Genomic DNA, 24316 nt, shown 5'->3' on the forward strand with positions numbered 1-24316 from the left:
CCCCCTGTGATTCCTGTAGGATACGCAGTGTACAAGTTTCCAGCAAAGACTCACTGACCTCTAGGTGGCTTCTTCTTTCCATCAGCTATGGCTACTATGCAGGTCCAAAGGGAAGCTTGTGAGTGGCTTTGCTAGCCTGGGAGATGGAAAGGTGCACTCTGAGGCACCCTTCTCCCCTGCAGACTCCAGGTAGTTTCACACAAAGGGTGCTACTGCGGCTTTGCTGTCTCCTGATATCTGCTCCATATGCTGGTAGCTGCTCCGTGCCTTGTACCATGTCAGCCCCGGAAAAAGCCAGGGCTTGGAATGGTCAGAGTGGTCCCTCTTACCTCTCAGCGCCTTTTATGCCTTCATGAACTCCACTAGTCTCTTTGCCTCTTTTCCTGAGTTCCAGCAATCTTAGGATGGCATTTTTGCCTTTAATAGCTGTAAGTTGATTGGTTTTTTGGGGGGGTGGGAGGTGACATCCAGGATCGTCTATTATGCCATCTTGATGATGTCACTCACCAGTTACTAATTTCTTTATGCAGGATTACAGATTTGTTAATTTGATAATATTTATACTGTTTAAGTTACTTTGTTTTGTTGGTTTTTGACATTATTTTTTTTCTTCCTGCACAATCTATTGTCCTTTACCTTTTAAAACCACTGTAGGAAAGGATAGGCTATTTAGGCTCCACTCTGATAGGTTGCTGGCAAGGTGGTCAGTGATTTCTGACTTTAGTTTTCTTTATAGCTCTGAAACAATTTGTTTATTTAGGGTTGTATTTATTCTGGCTTATTGGAACAGCTAGCTTAAGAATTTGTATTTAGTAGCAGAAAAGTGCTCTGATAAACTTGCTAGAAATTTTTCTGTCCTAAAGAAAGATAATTATTAAGTAAATTGTGTTTTTCATGTTAACCATGATATCCTTCCTGAATAGTAGGGCGGAGATTGCCAACTTTCTAAAGTTTCCACATTTCATAGTGGCTATCACTCACTTTTTTGTTTGCACGTTTCATTTTATTTTAACTCCTTACCTAATGTACTGTCGTAACCTGGGTTTTTATTTTTTTATGCTTATAGCTTCTTTTGTAAATTGCCTATTCTTGTTCTTTGCTTTTTTCCTGTTGTGTGATTCATCTTCTTATTCTTTCTTTTAAGAATTTTCTTTTATAATAATTGTATAATACCGTAGTTAACAATTTGTGGTATACGTTTTTCCAGAATATTGCTTGTCATAGCTTATTTAAATACGTTATAATGATTTTTAATATTGTTAATGGCTTTACATGTTGTACCTATGTTTTCTAATGGTGATGATAATAAAACTTAGATTTTCCTTTTATACCAGTATGCAAGTTTAATATTCACTTCAGTAAACTGGGAAACTAACAAATTGTGTTTAAATAAAAAATACTTTTTAAAAAACTAGCTTTATTTACCTTTACTGATACTTATTTTTTAGGGCCCACAAATGTGGAAGATATGAATGCACTGTTAATCAAAGATGCTGGTATGTTAAACTTGAGTGATGTAGAAACTTTTATTTATTCAATAGCTGGCGGATCTGTTTTGTGGTAGGTTTTCTTTTGGGAGAGTTGGGATATAAGAGTAGCTAAGATACAAGAACTATCTGTTGGGGGAGATAACCAAGTAAGCAGAGAATAGAATTAATTATAATACTGTATGGGATGGTTAATGCTGAAGTAGGTGGTAATCACAAGGTAGTTTGCTGTGCCTAGGCAAAGATTCCAAGGAAGTGTAACATGAAGACACAAAGATAAGTACGATTTAGCTGTTCAAGGGGGTGTTATGGGAAGAGGGTTCCAGGAAGACAGAGCAGTAAGTATGAAGACTGGGAAATTAGAGGAGCAAGCACAGTTAGAGTTTGGACTGTGTCTATTTTGGTTTAACTGAAACATAAAGACTAAAGAGTTATGGTGAAAGATGAGGCTGAAGAGAGGTGAGAAGGGTACAGGTCATAAAATATTACATCCATATAGAAGCAGATATTTTATAATTTTTTTTTAACTATGTCAGAATGTATACAATTTTTAGTTGGAAAGTACTAAGGAGTATTTAGGAAAAACATAGAGTAAAATAAATAATGTTTCTAAAATGATTATTTAAATAATTTTCCTGATTAACATATTGTGTATTTCCCTTAATTAACATATCATGTTTCAAAATAGTCCCTAAGGTTTAGTTTTTTACATACATTATGGCCCAGTATCTGAAATCTTAACTTTTTTTCCTTAAATTTTCTTTTCAGTGTATAATGCTGTTGGATTAGCTGCTTATGAGCTGTTTGACAGTGTTGATTTTGATCAGTGGTTTAAAAACCAACTTCTTCCAGAATTACAAGTCATTCACAATAGGCAAGTATACAATTTTGTGTTTATTATACACTTACTTTATGTTAGTGATTTTCTAATGAAGGCAGGAAGGCATTAAAATTGCTTGTGATTTTTAAAAAGTCGTAATATGACTTACATGATGTCTGGTGTATGAACAATAAGACTTGTGAATTTTATAACTGAAATATAGACAAAACAGTTGGCAACAGTTACTTCAAATGTGAATTGTGATATCTAGGAAGTATTTGACATTATATAAGATAGCAGGAGAAAAGAAGTAGTACTTTATGCTAAGGGAAGGAGATGGAGATCTTTGAGTTCTAGAAAGAAACCGTGCACCAAAGAAAGACAGTTGTACAGGCTAAGTAGCCCTAATCCAAATATCCAAAATATGAAATGCTCCAATGAGCACTGGCACTCAGAAAGTTTTGGATTTTGGAGCATTTCGGAGTTTTGGATTTGGTATATTCAACTGGTAGGTATAATGCAAAAATATTCTAAAGTCTGAAAAAATCCAAAATCTAAAACATATCTGGTCCCAAGCATTTTGGATAAGGGATACTTAACCTGTATTTCTAAAGAACAGAGCTGATCTAGACCAGTGTTTCTCAAACTTCAATGTGCTTATGAATCACCTGCTAATCTTGTTAACATGCAGATTCTGATTTAGTAGATCTGAGGAAAACTCTGCCTGAAAATGGCCATGACCTTGAATCTGACCTTTCTGAGCTTCATTTTCTTTATCTGTAACAGGGTATTGAATGTGGTAATCCCCAAGGTCTCAATCAAAAATTGATGGTTCTGTGTTTCCTTCACTTCACTCTATACAGGTCTTGTTACTCTGGCTCTGTGACTTTGTCCAAACAGTTCCTGTCCTTTGAAATGGCATTTTTTTACTTTTCTGCCCAAACACTGTTTATCTTAAAGGCCTGTTCAAATTACATCTCCCTCTGCCCACTCTTTTCTTCCTTTTCTGAAATACTAGTATACTACTTAGCATTCTTTAATTCCTTTAGGTGTGTTTTAAACTTTTTGAGGGTGGGCCGAGCCCGTGGCGCACTCGGTAGAGTGCTGCGCTGGGAGCGCGGCGACGCTCCCGCCGCGGGTTCAGATCCTATATAGGAATGACTGGTGCACTCACTGGCTGAGTGCCGGTCACGAAAAAATGACACAAAAAAAAACTTTTTGAGGGTGGGAAATACTTAAATACAGTTTTTGAAATTTTAATGAGCAATTTTTTTCTATGTGTTTGATCATCTTTTAGATTGTAGTTTTCTAAAAAAAAGCCCCAACATAATGTATTCATTATCTTGTTCCATTTACACCCAGAAATAAATATTTATCACCTTGCTACTAAAATTTATATAAAATCAAGAAGATACTTCGTGAGAGGAATTTTGGACACAAATGTTTTGAGCTTTGTGGTTTTTCTCCTCGCTTAAAGAAACTTCATTTCCTTTAGCAGATATGATCACAGAGAAAGAAATATATGTATGTTTTACATATAGCAGTGTATTTACAGCAAATGTATTGCAACTTATTTTTAAATATAAATCTTTATTTTTGTAATCTGAGTCACATTCTGTAATTGGGCACCTCTTAGAAAGTCAGAATTAAGATGAAATCAATGTTTATATGAATATCTTATATAAGCCTAGAGATCTCTCACAGTGTTCTGAAAATAATCTTTATGAGATTAACAGAATTGGAATAGGAAAGTTGAATATGGGGGCTCCTTTATTATTACTTTTTGGGACATTTCCAGCTTTAGGGTTTGGAGCATTAACACTGTTTTTAATTATTTTGAGGAATAGAAATGTGCTTGATGTTTATATACATATCTATGTTATAGTTCTTTAATGCAAAATAATCAGGATTACAATATATCTGCCTAACAATTTTCATTTGTTTAGATCTGGACTTTATTGTTAATATTTTGTACTGTGGTACACTTAGAAGTAGTTTTTAAGTTTTTATATAAAAAAATGCAGATTGCGTTTTTTACTACATTTTAGATTTAAATGATGAAATATACTAAGTGAAATAGACTTTTTAAAATATTGAACATTTTAATATTATGATTTTTTTTCCTGTCTAGGTATAAGCCATTGCGACGCAGGGTGATTTGGCTCATTGGTCAGTGGATTTCTGTGAAATTCAAGTCTGACTTAAGACCCATGCTGTATGAGGCAATCTGTAACTTGCTTCAAGATCAAGATTTAGTGGTATGTTGCTTAACATGTATTAAAAGAGGTTTTTGGGTTTTTTTCCAAGTTTAAGCTGTGGTAACCTTCAAATTCAGAAATGGTTTATATCTTTCTTCAGAATATTAATGCCCCTTTGCTGCAGTAGTTATTTTTTGATGAGCAGCTTGATATGAGGGATGAAAGTCTTTTGATTATTGTTTGCCCTTTTCATTACTAGTCATTGAAAAAAATTAATTGAACTCCACTTTTCTAAAATCATTTATAATTTTTTAGTAAGAAAAAAGGCAGTTTTTAAAAGTCTGTTCTTTTTCAGGATAGACTTTGTCATTCAGATAATATCATAATCTATTTCACACTTACTGTTGATTCTTTGTCTCTCATTTTTGAGGATTTTAATTTAGCCTTTGGAGTTTTTTTTTTAAATAGAATTTTACTTTATTTATGATGTTCACATAATCTTGATATTGTGTTACTGAAAACTTGATAATGGCTTCTTTGTTGCTTTTCCCCCCTTCAAAACAGTAGGTGTACCGCTCTGTTACATAGGTCAATTACTTAAACAAGCCCATGATTTTAAGAAGTTTAAAATTGTATAGAATAGTTTTCTTTTTTTCCTCCCTTCCTGGTGCCTGAGTGAATATGTTAGTGACTTTGTATTTGACTCCAGCATAGTCTTTTAAAAAGTAAATCCAACACACACACACACACACACACACACACACACACACACACACAAAAACTGGGGGGGGGGGGGAAGAAGATATAACAACCACAATTATTTGAAGTTGATACGACAAGCAAACAGAAAGGACATTGTTGGGGGGGAGGGGGGAGGGAGGGAGGTTTTGGTGATGGGGAGCAATAATCAGCCACAATGTATATCGACAAAATAAAATTTAAAAAAAAAAAAAAAAAGTAAATCCAATTTTTTTTCCTGACTTTCAGATTGTTTTTAGGTAAGATTAAGTGATCCCCCCCCCCCGAATCCTGCTAAGATCTTGTCTAATCATTTCTCAGTGCCCTTTTTCTTTTAGTTTGAACCCTCCTGATTTCCCTTCTTTTCACCAAAGGCTTATACCACACTTTTCTCTCTTTTACACATGCCATGATAAATAAAATACTTGTAGTGTTCACTGAAAGAAAACATAATTAGAAAGGCTAACTTGTAGAAACACAATATATTCTAAAGGCAAATAGAAGTGATCTTTGGATTTTCCACTAAGTATTACCTACTTATTGTAAATAATTGAGGATTTATTCTAAATATTGTTCTGTGATAATTAAGTATAAGCATGGGAAGGTACCAGGGAACCCAGTTTTAGTTGACTATGTTTACGTTCTTAGAAATTTAATAATATAACCGAGCTGTTTCTAAGATTACTATTTGCGAGATTAATTTACTTTTGTAATAGCATTAAAATAAAACATAAGATTTAAAATTTTATTTTCTTAGTTGGAAATATTATTTGTTCTTCTGTCAGAGGTATCAGAAGATATTAAATGATTTATGGAAGTGTTACAAAAGAATTAAATTTCAGTCACATTCTTTTTATGATGAGTCTATTAAAAAAAAAAGAATAATCACTTATTTTGGTCAGCACTTTAAAAGCAAAACATTAATTCTACCAGATATCAAAAAGTGTTAGTGAATAGAAAGGGTTTCATGGCCAGATAAGTTTGGAAAACTCTGGACTAAATGTGCAAATAGGCGTCTATAGGACTGGTCAGAACTTTAAAAAATTTATATTTGCATTTTTCCTATCTAAGATAACTAATACCTTAATATTTATGGAATGTACTCTGAGGAGAGGCTGCTTTAGGTTCAGCCTTTGCCCTTTTCCTTTACATCTTCTGGTGGCTACATCTCAGTTTTACATCTTTTACATTTGCTTTGTCCTGTCACCATTATTTTGTAATCAGTTTTTAAGAAGACAGAGTTTAGTAAGGCACCAAGTTGATGTTGCATACTTTGGCCTTTTTCTAAAAAGGTATATTTAGAGATTAAGAATATATAAGTTATATAAGTTATACTGCTTTAATTTCAACCTGTGAGAAATGCTGGCTAATGAAATGTGGAAAGATACCTTATATAAACATACATATGAGAACACAATAGTGTACAAACATGTATAGACATATATGTATGTCTGTATGTACAAACATTCAAACATTTGCATTTGTATTTATAAATATACACACGTAGAGTGTGTATATACCTATACACAAAGTATGTAGATCCTGATGAATCTAAACCCTTTTTGGCTTTCAGAATCTGCATTCTCTTGCTTGAGTACTACTGTTAGGGAGTTCAGATGGATTCAGTACTGAGCAACTGCATTTTTCCGTATAGTTTTCTAGTCTTGTGTTCGTGTTATTAGAAACAGACTGGCTATAACAGAGGATATAGTGCAGCAGCTGGAGGAAGCAACTTCTCCAGTTAGAATAGGACCCCACAAATTTTATAATATTGGAGATCACTGGGCAGAGTATATCTCTACCTCTGATAACTGTATGACAATTTAACATTATTGTTTGATTGGGGGAAATATAACGCAGACCGAATGACCTTTTTTGTTTTATTTGAAATATTTTAACTTCTCGGTGTTTAGCAGTTTGACTTAGTAATATGATATATAGGCAACTAAAACATGATCTAGGCATAATGAGCTAGCATTTGTGTTGTAGTATTCGGAAACTTTTATTGTAATGAATATTGAAAGAATTTGCTTAGGTTTAGATAATTGCTGCTTTGAAAAATTTTTCTTCTAAGCTTACTTCTGATTCAACTTTAAAAGGGGGAGGCTTTTAACTTTTTAACTTTTTAAGATTAAAAATAATGTCAAGAAAGAAAGACCCAGATATTAACATAACAAGTACTTATGTGCTCATCACCCAGTACTCTGTTTTCATTGTAATATTTTCCATATGTATATGTCAAATATTTTGTTCAAGAAATAAAACATTACAGTTGCAGATGAAGCCTTTATATCTTTCTAGTCTCATTCTGTTATCTTTTTGTTGAGCAGAAGTTTTAATTTTAATACAGATTTATTGATTTTGTTTTTTGTACTTTTTGTTTTTTGTTTAAGAAATCCTTTTTTTACCTTTGTTTTTTTATTCTGTCTGGAATTTATTTTTGAACATGATGTGAAGTAAAGTTCCGTTTTTACTGTTTTTTTTTTAAGTGAGAATAACAATGCTACAATGATTTATTGAATAATCCATAATTTTCTTAGTGATACATAAGGCCATCTTTGTCATATGCCAAGTTTTCATATATGTGTTTCTGGATTTGTTCTGTTCCATTGGTCTGTTTGTCTATCCCTACTTGAATATTGTTTTAATTACAATAACTTTATAGTAAGTCTTCACAACTATAGGGAATGCATTTTTGTAGGTTTGAATACCTACAAGTTTTTCATGGTTTAAAAAAGGTCAAATACTGTTTATCATTAACTGTGTATATGTACATTTACTGTTAATTGACCATCTCTTTACACTTATCGTTAATTGACTACCTCTTTTATAACATATTAATAGTTCCTAATATCATAATTTGAGAACTACTGATCTAGATTCTATACAGTAACAAGCCAGAATCCATACTTTAAAAAACATCTTCAACATACTCCCTAACATTCCCCCTTAGAACATACTACTTAGCAGATGCAGTGCTTAGGGCAAATTTCAGGTTTGAGAACATTTATTTCCACAGTGTAAAACTAGAATTACTAAATTTTAGGTGAGAGGAGACTTTTTTCCTGAGGACTACAGATGATTCCTTAACCAGAATACTTGGTTTATATACTGGCTTTTTTTAGGTTTTAATGATTCTGAGCCAATTATATTTTCAAATTTCAGAAATACGAAATAAATTTTTAAAAAGTTTTACTTAGGTTATCTATGCAACTGTTAATAAAACAAGCAGTAAGCTACTAAAAAGCATCAGTGAAATCTTTCAGTCTTGTGAGAGGCTATAGAAGATGTAAAACTGTGGTATAACCAGAAGATCTGTAGTGTGGAGGTGCAGTGTGGTTGTCTGCAAAGCAGAGAAATGGCCATGTTCATGGGCACGTTGACCACCAGCACAGAAATAGTGAATTTTCGAAAACGGGAAGTTGCTTAGTGGAGTTTAAGAAAGGACTTACAGTGGCACAAACAAGACTGTAGCAGGTACAGCTGGAACCTGGGTAAAGGTGCTTTGAAATTCTCTTGTCTTTTTACTGTTGTGTTTTTTATGGGTCTCTCGGTTTTGTCAATTTTTCTTACAGTTTTGATTTTTTTCTGTTTGCCCATCTCAAAAACATTGCTAGAGTTTTAAACTCTGGGCTAGTCTGTGTTTTGAAAGATGCCAGAAGGAATTCTGAATTCAATTTCCAAAGGAAATATAAAATAATCTGTGTTTGAGACATCAAAATATTAGGCCAGTCTAAAATCAGGAGGAAAGGAAACCTTAGTCTAGTAAGTTTCCTACAGTCAGTTTTGGGTTTGTAATTTATATGTCTGGTGTTCATAATATATGAAAATAAGCTTTGGAATTTTTTTCTAAAACGAATAAATTGAAGGTGCTTTTTATTCTTTTTGGAAACATGTATATATTTCAGAAGAAATACATCAAGTTCTATAATTGAGTGGTCTTGATTTTATTGCAGAATATAGCAAAAAAGAAAAAAAAAGTGCCCTATTAGTATCAAGTAGTAGTACCAATGTATAGGACAGTATAGGATGTTATTCATATTAGTATCTCTTAGCCTGGCATGGAGTCAAGTCTTAGAAAATATCTATTGAAAGAATTAGGAGATAGGGATAGAGAGAATCCAAGAGTAAAGATGGCTTCTTTAAACAGTTAAATTATGAAGTCATTATTCTATTTTTCCTTAGCAGGTCACTTTATTCTGTCATGTCTGCCTTATTTACATTTTCCTGGTAGTCTTATGTCCTGGAGACACTGCCATTTCTTTTGGGCCCAAGCACCATACTCACTGCTTTAGACTGTGTACTGCCTTCACTGCTATGGACAGGATGTAGAAGTGGTCAGGCATTAGGCTAGTCCAAGTCCGGGACTTGAATTGGCCACCCTGACAATTATCCTAAGGCACATTCACAGTGACACTGGCACAAGCATAGAAGTGTCAGGTTATGCTTACCTTTCTAGCAGTATTCTTGGAAGTAGTGGTCACCTGTGGTTTCTTGTCGTTCAGTTCTTTATTGCTCTCATGCCTTTTGGGGATCCTTCTAACGTTTGTGATATCTTATGGCATATGTTCTTCCAGTATGAAATTAGCCAGTTATATTTTCAGGCGTTTTCTGAGGTTTCTGCTGGAGGTAGGGTGGACTGCAGGCTGAGTTCTTGGTCTGGATCCAGTTGTGAATACTTAAGATTTCATTCTCCTTCAGGAGGTCTGGATTTACTCCATGAAAAGTCATGTTTAGAGTCTTGTAATAGGAGTGTTTGTTTTGTTTCTTTTCCTGAGTTTATTTGGCAAGTATTTATTGAACAACTAGTGCCCTAGGAATGTGTTAGATTCTCCTCTACAAATCTTATAGTACACTCCCCAGCTCTTCATTTTATAAGTTCGGGTTTTGATTGTTTTCCCCTTATTACTTATGAATTTCTGCCAAGTTCATTCTGTCTCTTTGTAGTAAGTACCTTCTATTTTTTTTAAAGCTTGGGAAGAGCCAGTTTTGTTCTTATTTTTATTTGTCATATTTGAAATGCTTCTCAACTTTCTTAAAGTCTGTGTACTTTTTGTTTTCCCTTATGATGTGGCTTTCTGTTCTTTCAGTTAAACTAGAATGCAGGCAAGTCATCTCATTTTATTTCACCTTTTTCTCAACACATAATATTGCACCCACTTCCCTTTGTTAGGAAGGAAAATATGTCTAGTTTCATTCAAGTGTCTTTTATGTTATATACTTATTTGTATAGAAGTTATAGCTAGGGGTTGAGTGTATCTCTAGAATGTATGGTCCTTTTGTAGAGGAAATTCAAGAAAGAATTAAGGGTTAATGTGCTGGCAGTTTGATTTCCTGTTTTGGGGGGCGGTTTTCATGCTTTCGTGTCTTGGTGTCTGTGAATTAAATTACTAATACAGTGCTAGCTGGATACTCACGCTGTACTAAAGGCTGGGAATTTAAAGATGACTAGACATAGTCCATGTCCTCGAGGATTATCTTGTGGTTTACCTTTTCATGTTAGCTATTTTTATTAGTAATTATTTAATATCTGTTTTCCCCCCTCCTGGATTGAAAGCTCTATGAGGGCATAGACTAGGTCTTATTCAGCTTTTTCTACAGCACCCAGCACAATGCCTGGGAGATAATAGTTCCTCACTGAATATTTTTGATCAAATATATGAACATGTAGTCTTCATGAGGTCATTTCATAGTAGAATACTTGGCACAGTGCTTTGTACATATTAGTAATCAGCAAACTTGTTAAATCAGTTAGAATTTGGAAGTGTTCACATTGCCTTTAGAGACAATAAAGGGAAAAAACAGGTGAGAAAACATCTGCACTGTAGGCTCTTGGAATCTGTGGTTTTTTCAGTTGAGTATTTAACATTTGGCTAATGTGCCTAAATAGCATCTCGTGGCCTCAGAAACTCCTGTAAAATGTTTAAACTTTCTGGCTGCAAAGAAAAACTAGTTGCTATTGCAGGTATGGGAAGTGTAGCATCTAAGAAGCAAATGGCCCTTAGCCAGGAAATAAAACTTTTAGATATTTTATAGAGTAGAATATAGAATTTAATCATGGCTTGAGTTCATGTTACTTTATGTGGAGACTATGAGTATGTTAGCCTGTGCCAATTTAGCTGATCAACTCAGAGGTAAAACTTGAAAGAGAATGAGGAGATTATGTTGTAATGATATGATTTGCCCAGGTAACATGCTGATATGCAAAGAAAATATGATTTGGGAGGACAGGTGCTTGTATAAACCTTTCTGTAAATGTGAACTTTGGGATTTAGAAAATCTCAGAGTGTATCTTCTTGGTATTTCAAGGATTTACTGTGACTGAGGTTACAGATGGGCATTTGTGTTCTTTCTCCTCCCATTCTTCTTCCTCCTTGTCTCCTCCTGCACCTTTCACATACATATCCAACAGTTTGCCCCACCCCACCTATTTTTTGCTTCTCAACTTTCTCTTTTCCTGTGGCATCACCTGCACGCTATTTTTGCTCAGCCCCATGCTTTCATGTACCTACAGCAAATTATTTTTCTTTCTGGAAGCACCTGCTAGTTAAAAGGCTCCTTAAGCAAATTTGGGAAGCAGAAGGGTGGGAATAAACACTGCTTCACCTTTTCTTTTTATCCCTTGCTGCAAACTAAGGGGAGGCTCTTTTTATTTCTGGATGTTAATGTGCTCTGTGATGTTAATATTAACAAAAAGAGTAAAGAAAGTGATTTGGAATAAAATTTTTATTTGTTTAGTATTAATGATGTTTAGTAGTTCTGGAATGATTAAAAACTTATGATAATACTTTCTTTTAGGTCCGTATTGAAACAGCTACAACTCTGAAGTTAAATATCCTTTAAAAAACATAAAAATGTACAACAATCACGACAATTCCTTGATTTTAAGACAAGTGAACAGGGGCCGGCCCCGAGGCTCACTCGGGAGAGTGCGGCGCTGGTAGTGCCGAGGCCGCGGGTTTGGATCCCCTGTACAGGGGTGGCCGGTGCGCTCACTGGCTGAGCGTGATGCGGATGACACCGTGCCAAGGGTCACGATCCCCTTACCGGTCAAAAAAAAAAGACAGGTGAACAGATATGATGTTGGGGGGGGGAGGGGGAAGGGGAGGGGGGGAGAGGAAGGGGGGAAGGGAATAAAAGGAGGAATTGGTTAAGGGACCTGAAAATCAACTATGTCGTATATTGAGAAATTAAAAAATATAAAAATAGTTCATTGTGAAGAATTTTAATTCTTTTAAATTATTGTTTTTTTAAATTGATTTATGAGAGTTTAAAATGTAATTTTTGATTACTTTATCCTATTTGTTTTAGATATATATTTTATCCTGATAAACCTCATATATGTGTTACTAATTCTCAGTATTCCTTAACTGCTCTTCACCTGTTGATGATTTTGAATTTAGAACAGATCAATTTCTACCGGTAAGAATATTCATTTTGAGGTTTTATGATAATTTCTACTTAGATCTTTTTAATATAAAGTGTTATTTTATAGGTGAAATTATATGTCTATTATTTAGTCAGGCTTAATTTAAAGATATATTGGAATATTTTGGAGGATATAATTTTTATTCGTAACTGTTCTGGTAACTTTTATTGGTAACAGTTCATTTTTATTCACCTTATTCTGCTTATTTTATTTATCTGTCTTGTCATCTATTTTGAAGTTGACTGCTAAACTTTTTCTTTTCTCACAATTATAAAATATCTAGTATTTTCATTTTATGTTTCTCTGTTACTTTTGTACCTTATATATATGTGTGTGTGTATCCTACACTAGTTTGCAAATTACATAAGGATACTTACTCGTCATTTTACTCTTTACTCAACCCCCAGCACCTAGCATGGTGTTTTCACATAATTGGTACTCAGTAAGCACTCGTTAAATATGTCAGTAAGTTTGGGGTGATAATTTTTACTCTTCTTAAGATGGCTAGGTAAGAAAAAAGTTATGTGATAAAATGTTTATTCTTGTGGGGATCATAGATAAACTTGTAGAGCAGTGATTTTTTTCTTCAATAAAGTAATCATTAAGTATTATTGGATGGAAGAAATGTGTTTTAGAAATTTGTATAACAGTGAACCAAATATCTGAAAAAACAAACATTTATTTTATGTAAGTGCCTGTGATTTGTCAGTTCCTAACATATTTTTATAGTGGAGCAGTTCAGAGCCGACATAGGGTATTTGTTTTCTATTTACCAATAAGAAATATTCTGTCATTCTTAGAATAACAAGTGTATATCTACAAAAATTTATATTTCCAGGCAACATATATTAAGGGCCACATCACATAGCTGGCATGTGAGTGCGGAAATCAGTGTTCTTTTTGTTTTAATGAGTAGGTTTTGCAAAACAGAACTTTTTTGTGATTGGCAATAGGCGTACGTAGAAGAACAATGAAAAGGCACGTTAACAGTTTAGATAACAGTATAAAATTTAAACACATACAGTTAGACATTCTTTCTCTAAACATTGTTCAGTTTGTGTATAAATTAAATTCAGAAATGGACACATTTAGCAGCAGTAAAGAAAAAATCACTGTCTTATGTATTGACAGCTTGAACAATTTAAAGTTATTCAGAAAATGCTAAGTAAGGTTTGTCTTTCTGTATTTTATTGCTTTGACATTATGATTTATTTATTTCTTTTTCTGTCTGTATGTAGAGGTCTTCACTTTCTTTTTTTTCTTTTTTCTTTTTACTTGTAGTATTTGGAAACCATGTTCACACTATTGTTTCAGTTACTGCAGCAAGTTACAGAATGTGACACAAAGATGCACGTTTTGCATGTCCTTTCTTGTGTGATCGAAAGAGTCAACATGCAGGTAATTTTGTTGTAAAACATGAAAATATATGTTAGAGAGGTGAGTAGAATATATTTACAATTCATTAATATCTTTGCTTTATCTGCATTGTTTAAAAGTTAAAACATTCATTAAAATGCTTCTAACATGCAGGTTATGATTTCAGTTATATATTATTCAAAATTGACATTTATATTTGAGGTTTTGAAAAATGCCTAAGAAAATTAAAACATTAAAAATTTGATGATCAATTTTAGAAAGCAGAATTTACCATGTCTTAGAAGATCAAGTTTGTACTCAATACTTCTTAAAGTTCAGTGTGTTTTGAGGGCATAGTCACATGTATCTGTCAGCAAATGCAAATCTTCTCAGAAGTTTTTTCCTTAAAAATTAACTATGTTTTGCAGTCTAGTCCATATTATATCCACATTTGGCTTAATATGAAAATGGTGTGTAAAATTAAGAGTTAAATTATTCAGCTTACCCTGTCACTCCTAATCTTTGTGAAAAATTGATAATTCAGGAAACCACACTGTAATTATCCCGTAGTTTCTTATATTCCAGGTCACCACTGCATGTCCTTATTTGAAAAGCACTGAAGGACATCTGTAAGGTATTAGGGAAAGATAACTGATTTGGAGCTCACAGACTTAAGAGTCTATTCTTGGGTCTGCTATTAGTGAATTCTGACACCTTGAGCATGTTTATTAATTCTAAAGCAATTGATGAGAATAGCTATCAGTTACTGAGTAATGACAACATAGTAACTTATATGCTAATTGCTTTGTTTATATTTCTCATTTAATCCTCACAAAAACTTTGTGGTGGAAGTTAGAATTTATCTCAAACAATTTGAGACTTAAAGAATTTGTCAGGGTCCGTACATTTTAGTGGCACTGCCAGTTTTCAAACTCAACATTGTGTAACACCAGAGGCAGGTTTTGAGTCACTTATCATTTTAAGCAGATCTGGGTACTGGTGTCTAAAAGTGGTAATATCTTATACATTTCTTGGCCCTTAGGTTTCTTATTATGTATTATGTTACTTCATTTGATATTGGTTTTTAAACAACATTGAGAGAGTTTGGTCATACAGATAGTAATTGCAGCTTTTTTATAAACTCATTTCAAGCCCATGACTCTGCTGTTTAGCTTGGGCAATGTCTTGTGTCCTCATGTATAAAACAGTGAAGATAATTCTGAGCTCACCTAACTCACAGGCTTTTATGAGTATGAAATTATTACACATTTTCACTATGCTTTAGTGTACTGTACAATTATAATAAATTGTTTAAAAAGTTGATTATGAAAACAAAATTTGGCCATTCTTTATAATCTTATTTAGATATATTTGGCTAATGGAAATTTCTTAATGATTTTTTTCTTTTTGTGGAAATGAAGTTTTTTACCTGTGTTTCCCCAAACTTCTAACTAAACCTTTTTCTCCAAAAGTTTGAAATTCTTTTTGCTTAGTGTGTTTAAAAATGCTTTTGTGTTTCTATTCACATTCATCTTTTAGAACACAAAAAGCCTAACCAGCTCAGGTGACTATATTTGGGTTTGTGCATTTCTGAACAAAATTAAACGGCCTCTGTGAAATATAAAATATTCTGTTGAAAATTTTATCTAAAAGATGGTGTCATTAGGCATTTACAATATTTTTCTGAACACCCTGCAGATAGAGCCGTTGTTAAAATATTTGTTAGATTGTCACATATTTGATCTTCTCATTTTAAGTGATCTCCCTATGTATGAACTAACTCGTGAGACTATGTGGTAAGAACACTTAACATGAGATCTCCCATCTTAATAAAATTTTGAATGTACAGAACATTGTTGTTGACTGTAGGTACAATGTTTTACAGCAGATATCTAGAGGCTATTTATTTTGATTGACTGGAACTTTATACTTATTGATTATTAACTCCCTATTTCCCTTCCCCCTAGCCCCTGGCACCCCTTTGCACTCTTTGATTCTATGAATTTGACTATTTTACATACCTCACGTAATGGAATCGTGCTGTATTTTTCTTTGTGTGACTTGCTTCTTTCATTTAGCATAGTGTCCTCAAGGTTCTCCCATGTTGAATTTTCTTCCTTTTTTAAGACTGCATAGTATGTTTATTCCATTGTATGTATATACCACATGTTTAATATCTGTTCATCTATTGATAGACATTTAGGCTGTTTCCACATATTGGCTATTTTGAGTAGTTCTGTAGTGAACACGGGAATGCTAATAATCTCTTCAGGATTCTGATTTCAGTTCTTTTGGATAAATACACAGAAATGGGATCACTGGATCATATAGTAGTTCTAGTTTTCACTTTTTCAGGAACCTCCATACTATTTTCCATAGTGGCTGCACCATTTTACATTCCCACCAACAGTGTTTCAGTTTCTCCACATTCTTACCAACACTTGTTGTCTTTTGTATTTTTGATAAATCCTGACAGGTATGAGGTGATATCTCACTGTGGTTTTGATTTGCATTTCCCTGATGACTATAAAACATTAATTCTATGTGCTTCTTTAAATGTTACGCAAGTAATTGAGAATGGCCTGTCTAGTATAATCCTTTTCAGAATTGTATTGGACAGTATTTCACTTCTTTTCATTGGAAAATCTCAAACCTACAGCAAAGTTGCAAGAATAGATCAACATCCATATATCCTTCACCTGGTTTTATTAGTTATTAACAGTTTACATTTGCTCTCTTTTTCTATCCAAATATACAGATTTTTGTTGTTGTTGTTGTTAAACCATTTGAATTTTAGTTGCAGACATCATGATGCCTCACCCCCAAATATTAGATGGCTCCTTCTTCTTAAGACACATATGCTCCTTTTCCTACATTGCCATAAACTTGATTAGACTCAGGAAACTTAACACTGATCCAGTGCTATTATCTAATAAAGTCAATATTCAGATTTCCTCAGTTGTCCCAATAATGCACTTGTTTTTTTTTGCCTACTAGTTCCCACTCCCACTCCATTGGAATGTGTTTGACTCTCATGTCACACCACTCTATTCTCTTTAACTCCTAGCATTTTTTGGGGGGGGGGGGGGGGCTTTTACAACAGTAACTGTTTGGGTGATTTTGAAATATTGCGGGGTTTTTTGGCCACTGGCTGATACGGGGATCCAAACCCTTGAAATATTGTTTTTGAAACATTAATTTTAATTTAGAACATCGTATATTCTAATGAATAGCTAAGATTATAGGAATGTAAATATTTTATGGCTTTCAAGTGTAACTAGGTACTTTAGTTTTATTACCACATTTACAGTTCATGGCATATACTTCCCATCTGTCATTTCTTGGAAAGTATTCTATTTGTTCAAAACCAAAACTGGCTTACTTTTCTTATCAGTATATTGTGCTGTTACATGCTGTTTTTAGTTGTGTATGAATGAATTAGATACTTTGAAACGTTTGTTTTTAATTGGCCTGGCTTATAAAAGCTAGTTGTAGTGATTTTTGAGAGAACACTTAGTAAAAATTGAGAAAGTGCTCAATAAATATTAGCTATTGTAATAGTGTGATCCAGATTTTGAAAATAAGGTAATACATGGTAAGGAAATTCATGAAAACCTGACTGTTCATAATTATTCAATTATAGCTCACTGAAATATTTGGGCAAAAATTTAATTATTCTTCTGCATCCTATTCCCACGAGGGGGAACAAATCCTACAGTTGTTTTGCCACAACTGTGATGTTTTGTAAGCAGAATAAGGAAACTTGCCCTTTCTGGAAGCAGTTTTTTTATTTTAATTCATGAGATTCAAATAGATAGTACTGAAGCTATGAAGGTCTAGTATTTCTATTTCATCACCAAGGGTACTTTTCTCAGAGCAATTTCAAATACTGTGATCCTAATCCCGGAGTAGGAGTGAACACTGTCCATCTTCAGTGTAGATCCATTTTATTTTTCTTTTTTTTTTTTTTTTTTTTTTTTTTTTTTCTTAAAGATGACCGGTAAGGGGATCTTAACCCTTGACTTGGTGTTGTCAGCACCACACTCAGCCAGTGAGCGAACCGGCCATCCATATATGGGAACCGAACCCGGGGCCTTGGTGTTATCAGCACCGCACTCTACCGAGTGAGCCACGGGCCGGCCCCATTTTATTTTTCGAGAAACTCACTGTGAAGCTTTGCTGTGCTTCAAGGTATATTTTAAAAAACTGGTTTACTTAATCCATAGTGGGCTTGCCAGCTTCATCATTTGAAAATGGTGTTCTTTCCCTGTGTTTTCATCATACCTTATATATACCTTCATCATTGCACTTATCCTTTTTCATTGTAAGGGTTTGTATGGTTTTCTTTACATCCTTTACTTTCCAGTGCCTTGTACTCAGGGCCTGAAACTTGGACTATGGTATTAAATAATTATGGAATGAATGAGTAAATGCTGACTCTTTTTAAAACATAGTGTAAAAAAAAAAACAACAAAAAAAAAAACATAGTGTAATTTTCAGTAAGGTATAGCTGTTTTATTAAAAAAGAAGCAAGATATAACAGTGCTTTCTATTACCTCTAAAAAATGTTTTATATTCATAAATTTTACTTCATTCAATTATTGTTTAAAATTATTTAAAAATATTTACCATAGAGCCCTGGGTCTGTATGAAATGTGTGATTTATCTTTAAAAGGATATATGTTTAATACATTACATGTAGTAAGTATTAAATATTTGTGCCTGGACTTAATAGTGTTTTGCCATTGTTTCTTGAATTAAATTGACTTCTTTACTAATATAGTTCTGTTGCTTCCCTGCTTCTGTTGTTGTTATAGATACGACCATACGTGGGATGTTTGGTACAATATTTGCCCCTTCTTTGGAAGCAGAGTGAAGAACACAACATGTTGAGATGTGCTATTCTGACAACACTTATTCATCTTGTTCAGGTAAGTCATTTCACAGAGTTTCTTAGTTTAGTGTTTTTTTTCCTTCCTTTAAAATATTTTTATTGTTTTCATGTGATTATGAGAATAGTGGTGAAAACCTTCACATTTTACTTTTTTTTTTCACATGTGGTCTAAACAGTTTTTAAAATAACTTTTGTTTGTTTACTTTGGATGTTTTTTAAAGACATTTGAAAAATATTCTCTACTTTTTACTGATTTCTGTAGGGGTCTCCAGTGATGATTTGTGCAATCTATTGTACTGTGCGTGCAGTTTCCCTGGTGTTCAGGGCTTTTCTACATAAACTTACTCTATATTTTCACTCTTTCCTTGATTTAAAATAAAAAAATTTCCCTTTCATAACTCGTGAAGGCAGGAAAACAGGAGATGCTTTTGAGAGGAGAGGAGTAAATTTGATTTCAGGCATTTGACTGTGGAGTGTTGGGATGTGCAGCAGGTAGAGAGGAACCTTAAACTTCAGAGAAAGAGAACCGGATAGTAGTTCTCATTTGAATTACTGTCTTAACAGAGTGTAGAGAGGGAAGAGTTTAAGGTCACGAGTTAGAATATCTGGGTATGAGGATTCTCAGGTGATTTTACTGACCCTACCCCCAAGTTTGAAAAATTTTCTAGTGGGGAAATCTTAATTCCTAATTAAGAATTACTACTCTAAAACTTTCCAATAGTAGTTTTTTTTTTTTTTTTTTTTTTTTTTAAAGCCTTTCTCAGGTACCTTGATAGTTTTTAAGTGTGAACTCATTCTTTTTGTAGATATTTATGGATTAGTTTTACAGTTACAATTCCTACCTAAGGCAATTTTAGATAGATGAATTGTGATATAAATATTATTATTGTTTATTTATTTATTTTTTTAAAGATGACCGCTAAGGGGATCTTAACCCTTGACTTGGTGTTGTCAGCACCACGGTCAGCCAGTGAGTGAACCGGCCATCCGTATATGGAATCCGAACCCGGGGCCTTGGTGTTATCAGCACCACACTCTCCCGAGTGAGCCATGGGCCGGCCCAATGATATAAATATTTTTAAAGCATTTTTTTTCCCTAATTTTTTTTACTGTGGTAAAATGCACATAACATAAAATTTGCCATTTTAACCAATTTTAAGTGTACAGTTTAGTGGTATTAAATACATTCATAATGTTGTGCAGCCATCACCACCCTCCATCCATCCATCCACCCACCCACCACCACCACCACCACCACCCATAACTCTTTTCATCTGGTAAAACTGAAACTATACCATTAAATAATCACACTGTGCCCACTAAAGCACTTTTATAAGAATAACTGTCTGGCCCAGAATCCTTTCCTATCTACCCTGTAATTCTTATGTGAAGATTATATCCCTTTTATAGAAGAGGATACAAAGGCTAAGAGAATATTATTATTGACTACCCTGTGATTGCATCTGTAAGTAGCAGAACAAAGACTGACCCCTAGATCTTTTGTATTATATTTCTGCCAAAATGTTTTTAGACTCAACTTGGGAGTTTTGTGAGGGAATGTGAAAAAAACCCAGCGTTTATCTTGTGTTAGGCAGTGTTACTTCAGGTAATCTTAGGAAGCTAGAGTAACCCTCGTGGAATGTTTGGACCTTTTTCTTTAATACATGTTAATTACCTTGTATATTTGTATAAGCAAAGGGTGTAAGGTTCCAACCAAATCATAATCTGTCCTTCTTGGAGAAAGCATATAATGTTTAATACTAAAATTGACACTGTAGTTTAAAATATATTTTTCAGTCATTTGGGAAGATTATACTAAAGTTTATTGGTAAGTTTCCTTTCCTGGAAAATGCTGCTATCTTTTGGAAAATGCTGCTATCTTTTTAACATGTAATAGACAGATAGTGTATGTTTTTGTATTTTTTTAAACCTGGAAACCCAGGCTCTGGTAGTTGTTGACAGGGGAGGGTGATAACTGGGTGAAAATAAATTTTCTAGTCTGTAGTAGTTGGTCTCAGTGAAAATAAGCATTCTTTCATACAATAAAAACTTTTTGAGAACCTGCAATGTGCAATACATGGTAGTAGGCACTGGGATACAGAACTGAATAGGGCAAGCTCTCTGTGAAGGTGACTGTCTAGGGAAATACTAAACAGTTGTGTTAAGTACTCTTTTAACAATAAGAACATGATACTATGGGGGTACATGGTGGGTTACCTATCTCAGACTGGAGGGTGAGATGGGACATCAGGGAAGGTCTCCTGACGGAGGTGGTACCCAAATAGTATTGTTGTTAAATAGTGTTAAACAAGGGGTGTTAATGGTTAGTGTTAGTTAAACAGTGGTATTAATGGTACTTTAAGGATGAAAGTGGACCAGCATGTGCAAAGCCCCCTATTGTTGAGATAATGTAATACTCTTTTCCTTCTTTTTTTAAAAAAAGATTTATATATTGATCAATTTTACACAGATAGGTTAAGGAGTTGGTTCTTGTAGGTTTTTCTTCTTTTTTCTTTTTTTTAAAAATATTCTTCTTGAAGATTTTTTAGTGAAAGTAACAGTCTTGCTCTTCCTTTTCTCCATTTTCTGTTTGGTGGGCAGATTTCTTTGGTTTTTAAACTTTTCTAGTTCTAAGTAACATGCTTATATTGTTTATTCTTGATTTAATCATTATATAAAGGCATTAACTCTTGACTTCCCTATATAGAAAATGAAGATTTAATCCTTTCATACCCCTTTATGTTACTCCTAAATCCTCCATCCTCCCAATATAGTTATATTATAATTTAAATTTGGTGCAAGTTAGAGTTGTTATTTGTGTGACTATATAAAAGCTATTGAAGTCATATATCTTTATGTCATGATTAATTTTCCTTTCTTGAACACCATCTTCCCAGTCTTTACCCCTAATATTAATAATTCTGTTTGCTTAATGTATAAGTTTTCTGTTGCTGTGTAACAAATTACTATAAACTTGGTGGCTTAGAACAACATCTGTTTATTAGCTCATAGTTCTTTAAGTCAGAAGGCTGGGCAGGCCATGTCTGAATTCTCTGATCAGGGTCTAACAGGCTGAAATTGAGGCATCTGCCAGGCTAGGTTCTCCCATGTAGGCTCTGGGGAAGAATCTGTTGCCACACTCATTCAGCTTATTGGCAGAATTTAGTTCCTTGATGTAGGACTGAGGTCCCAGTTTACTTGCTGGCTGTCAGCTGAGGGCCTCTCTCTTTCCCTAAAGTCCAGCCACATTCCTTGAACCTTCCATCTTGAAAGTCAGCAATGTAGAAATCCCGTTGTCAAATCCCTGAGGCTTTGAATGTGTGACTTCCTATATGTAATTAGCCAGAGAAAACTCTTTTAAAGGGCTCCTGTGAGTACGTCAGGCCTGCCTGGATAATCTCTCTTTAAGGTCAGTTCATTTGGGACTTTACTTACATCTGTAAAATCTCTTTACAGTAGTATCTAGATTAGCATTTGATTGAATAACCATGTAATGGTGTGTTTACACAAGAGGCCAAGACTCTTAGGTGGTCATCTTAGATTCCTGCTTACTACACTTAATTTTCTATGTAATCAAGGCCATATTCTTCATCTGTTATCTAAACATTCCTTCAGTATAATCAGACAAACCGGGTATTTTGTTACTTTTATCATTTTCAAGAAATATGAGTCATGTACTTCAGTCTGGACTGGTTCTACTTTATATTCATGCATAGATGTTACAACTGGATCTCCATTTACTGTCATCAAAAGGATTCTTCTTGCCTGTCCTTTTTGTGGGTTGCCTGTTTTCTATGCTTCATGTCATTGTCTTTCTTCTTTTATTTCCTCTTTCTGACGAAGCCCAACAAAGGCAGTGGTATTCTGCAAAAGATACATGGGAGGTAAAATTTTTTTGAGACTTTGAAAGTGTGAAAATGTCTTTATTCTGTTTTCACATTGATGAATGGTTTGGTATAAAATTCTAGGTTGTCCCCTCACAATTTTAGAGGCATTTTTCCTTTGTCTTATAGCTTCCAAAGTTGCTCTAGGCACCCTGAAGCCATTCTAATTCTTAATTTTTAAATCTGTCAACTCTCCTTTCATTTCTGGCAACTTGGGTGACCATCTCTTTCTAGTTTTCAGTTTCATGATGATGTGGGTACATTTTCATCCTGTTGTTTTGGACACGGTGGATATTTCAAACTGGAAACTCATGTTATTGAGTTCTAGATAACTTTATTGTATTTTATTTTTTCTACCGCTTTACGTTTTTCTTTTTTCACTTTCTGATTTTTTTCTTTTTATTGAATTGTAATTGATTATACACATTTTTGGGATTCAGTGTTGACATATGTGGATCAAATCAATATTACTAGTATGTATATTGTTACAAATTGTATTTTTTATTCCACTTGTCCAATCTCTCCCATCCCCCTCTCCCTCACCCCTCCCACCACTGATAACCCTAGATTTCTTCTCTCCCTCTGAAAGAGTAATGGTTACTCTGTTGATTTGTTGCCTAGATGATCTGTTCAATGCTGAGAGGTGTGTTCAGGTCCCCCAATAAGATCATAGAGCACTGGCTTCTTCTGTCACTCTGGAATGTGCTTTGTGGAGAGAGACATCCTGTTCTTTTCTTTGGTCTCTGTTGGTGATTCTCCTTGTGTCAGTGCACTCTAGTGGCTGGTGGACCATCTGTGTGATGCTTGTGGTGTCTAGCCACTTTCACAGCAGCCGTGGTTACTGTGGTGCCTGTGGTGGGCCACACACATGGAGGTGATGTTTTCGGCATGCACTGTGGCACTGGTGGTGTGCCTGGTCGTGGGCGGGGGGGTCTGGTCCCAGGCCCCGAGGTGCTAGCAGTGTGAGTGGTTGTGGGCGGGGGTCCAGTTCCTGGCTCCGTGCCTCATGTCCCTGGTGGGCCCCATCGTGCTGGTGGTGTGCCTGGGCTGGAACCAATTTTTTGTCCTTTGCTTATTTCTAAAATGGGGGAACTTCCTGTGGAACCAGTACTTGAGCTGTGTGGTTGAGCTAAATTGCTGCTTTGCTGCTGTTTCTTTAGGGAAGGCTTTTTGTGCAGCTCAGGGTTTAATGGTTGACCTCATAGGTACTTCTGGCTCTCCAGAGACCCGGTGCACCTGGGTTGTATAGATACTCTGATCTGACCTGAGTTTTTTCATAAAACTGCACCCCAATTCTGCATTCATGACCCGTCTCCTCTGAGTGGTCTTGTGCTGATTGGGGGGGCAGATTGGCTGTCCTTGCTGTGTCCCAGTGTTCTCCCAGTGGGCCTGTCTCCCCTACTGCCCATGCTCCAAACACTTCCCATGGGACGGGCTCTGCACCGGTCCCTTATGATGACTCACCGGCCTCTCAATGGCTCCCCTCTTTTAGCACATCTTGCTCCTTGCT

The 24316-nt window shown here is 34.7% G+C and overlaps 1 protein-coding gene across 2 annotated transcripts in view; it reads left to right on the top strand.

Annotated features, from left to right (window-relative positions):
* Positions 1 to 24316, top strand: part of IPO11 (importin 11) — a 220119-nt gene that overhangs the window by 61947 nt on the left and 133856 nt on the right. For both annotated transcript variants that reach the window (XM_063086928.1, XM_063086929.1), the window contains exons 14-20: positions 1449 to 1496; positions 2256 to 2361; positions 4439 to 4565; positions 12042 to 12075; positions 12625 to 12665; positions 13954 to 14070; positions 18846 to 18959. In XM_063086928.1, the coding sequence (XP_062942998.1) occupies positions 1449 to 1496; positions 2256 to 2361; positions 4439 to 4565; positions 12042 to 12075; positions 12625 to 12665; positions 13954 to 14070; positions 18846 to 18959 (587 nt within the window). The remainder of the gene's footprint in view (positions 1 to 1448; positions 1497 to 2255; positions 2362 to 4438; positions 4566 to 12041; positions 12076 to 12624; positions 12666 to 13953; positions 14071 to 18845; positions 18960 to 24316) is intronic.

Source organism: Cynocephalus volans, chromosome 2 (assembly GCF_027409185.1).
Source record: "Cynocephalus volans isolate mCynVol1 chromosome 2, mCynVol1.pri, whole genome shotgun sequence".
Taxonomy (NCBI): Eukaryota; Metazoa; Chordata; class Mammalia; order Dermoptera; family Cynocephalidae; genus Cynocephalus; species Cynocephalus volans.